The sequence below is a fragment of the Apaloderma vittatum genome, unplaced genomic scaffold (genome assembly GCF_000703405.1).
Source record: "Apaloderma vittatum isolate BGI_N311 unplaced genomic scaffold, ASM70340v1 scaffold40133, whole genome shotgun sequence".
In the NCBI taxonomy this organism is placed as follows: Eukaryota; Metazoa; Chordata; class Aves; order Trogoniformes; family Trogonidae; genus Apaloderma; species Apaloderma vittatum.
The window spans coordinates 1-226 of record NW_009710578.1 but is presented as its reverse complement, the minus strand read 5'-3'; the positions used below and the strand labels follow the sequence as shown (position 1 = coordinate 226).

Below are 226 nucleotides of genomic sequence, written 5' to 3'. Positions count from 1 at the left end.
CCTTGCTGCGCGGTGCTTACGGTCCGGGCGACAGGCCCGGAGGGCAGGAGCTGCAGCACCGGGCACAGCCCCGCGCCCGGCAGCCCCCTCCGAACGGCTCGGGGCTGTAGGAGCAGAAACGGCAACAGAGACAACGAGCTCAAGGCACGGTGTGTTGGCTGCTCCTTCCCAGAGCCGGCGGGGCGCCAAAGCAGAGGGACCGAGGAGGCGCCGCTGGCTCTGCAGG

The 226-nt window shown here is 71.2% G+C and overlaps 1 protein-coding gene across 1 annotated transcript in view; it reads right to left on the bottom strand.

Annotated features, from left to right (window-relative positions):
• The window catches only part of LOC104272355 (reticulocalbin-1-like), a gene marked incomplete at its 5' end in the record, with an annotated part of 6,952 nt that extends 6,848 nt beyond the window's left edge, over window positions 1-104 (bottom strand). Inside the window, one exon of the mRNA XM_009867324.1 lies at window positions 21-104. Coding sequence (XP_009865626.1) covers window positions 21-104 — 84 coding nt within the window. The remainder of the gene's footprint in view (window positions 1-20) is intronic.
• Window positions 105-226: the final 122 nt, after the last annotated feature.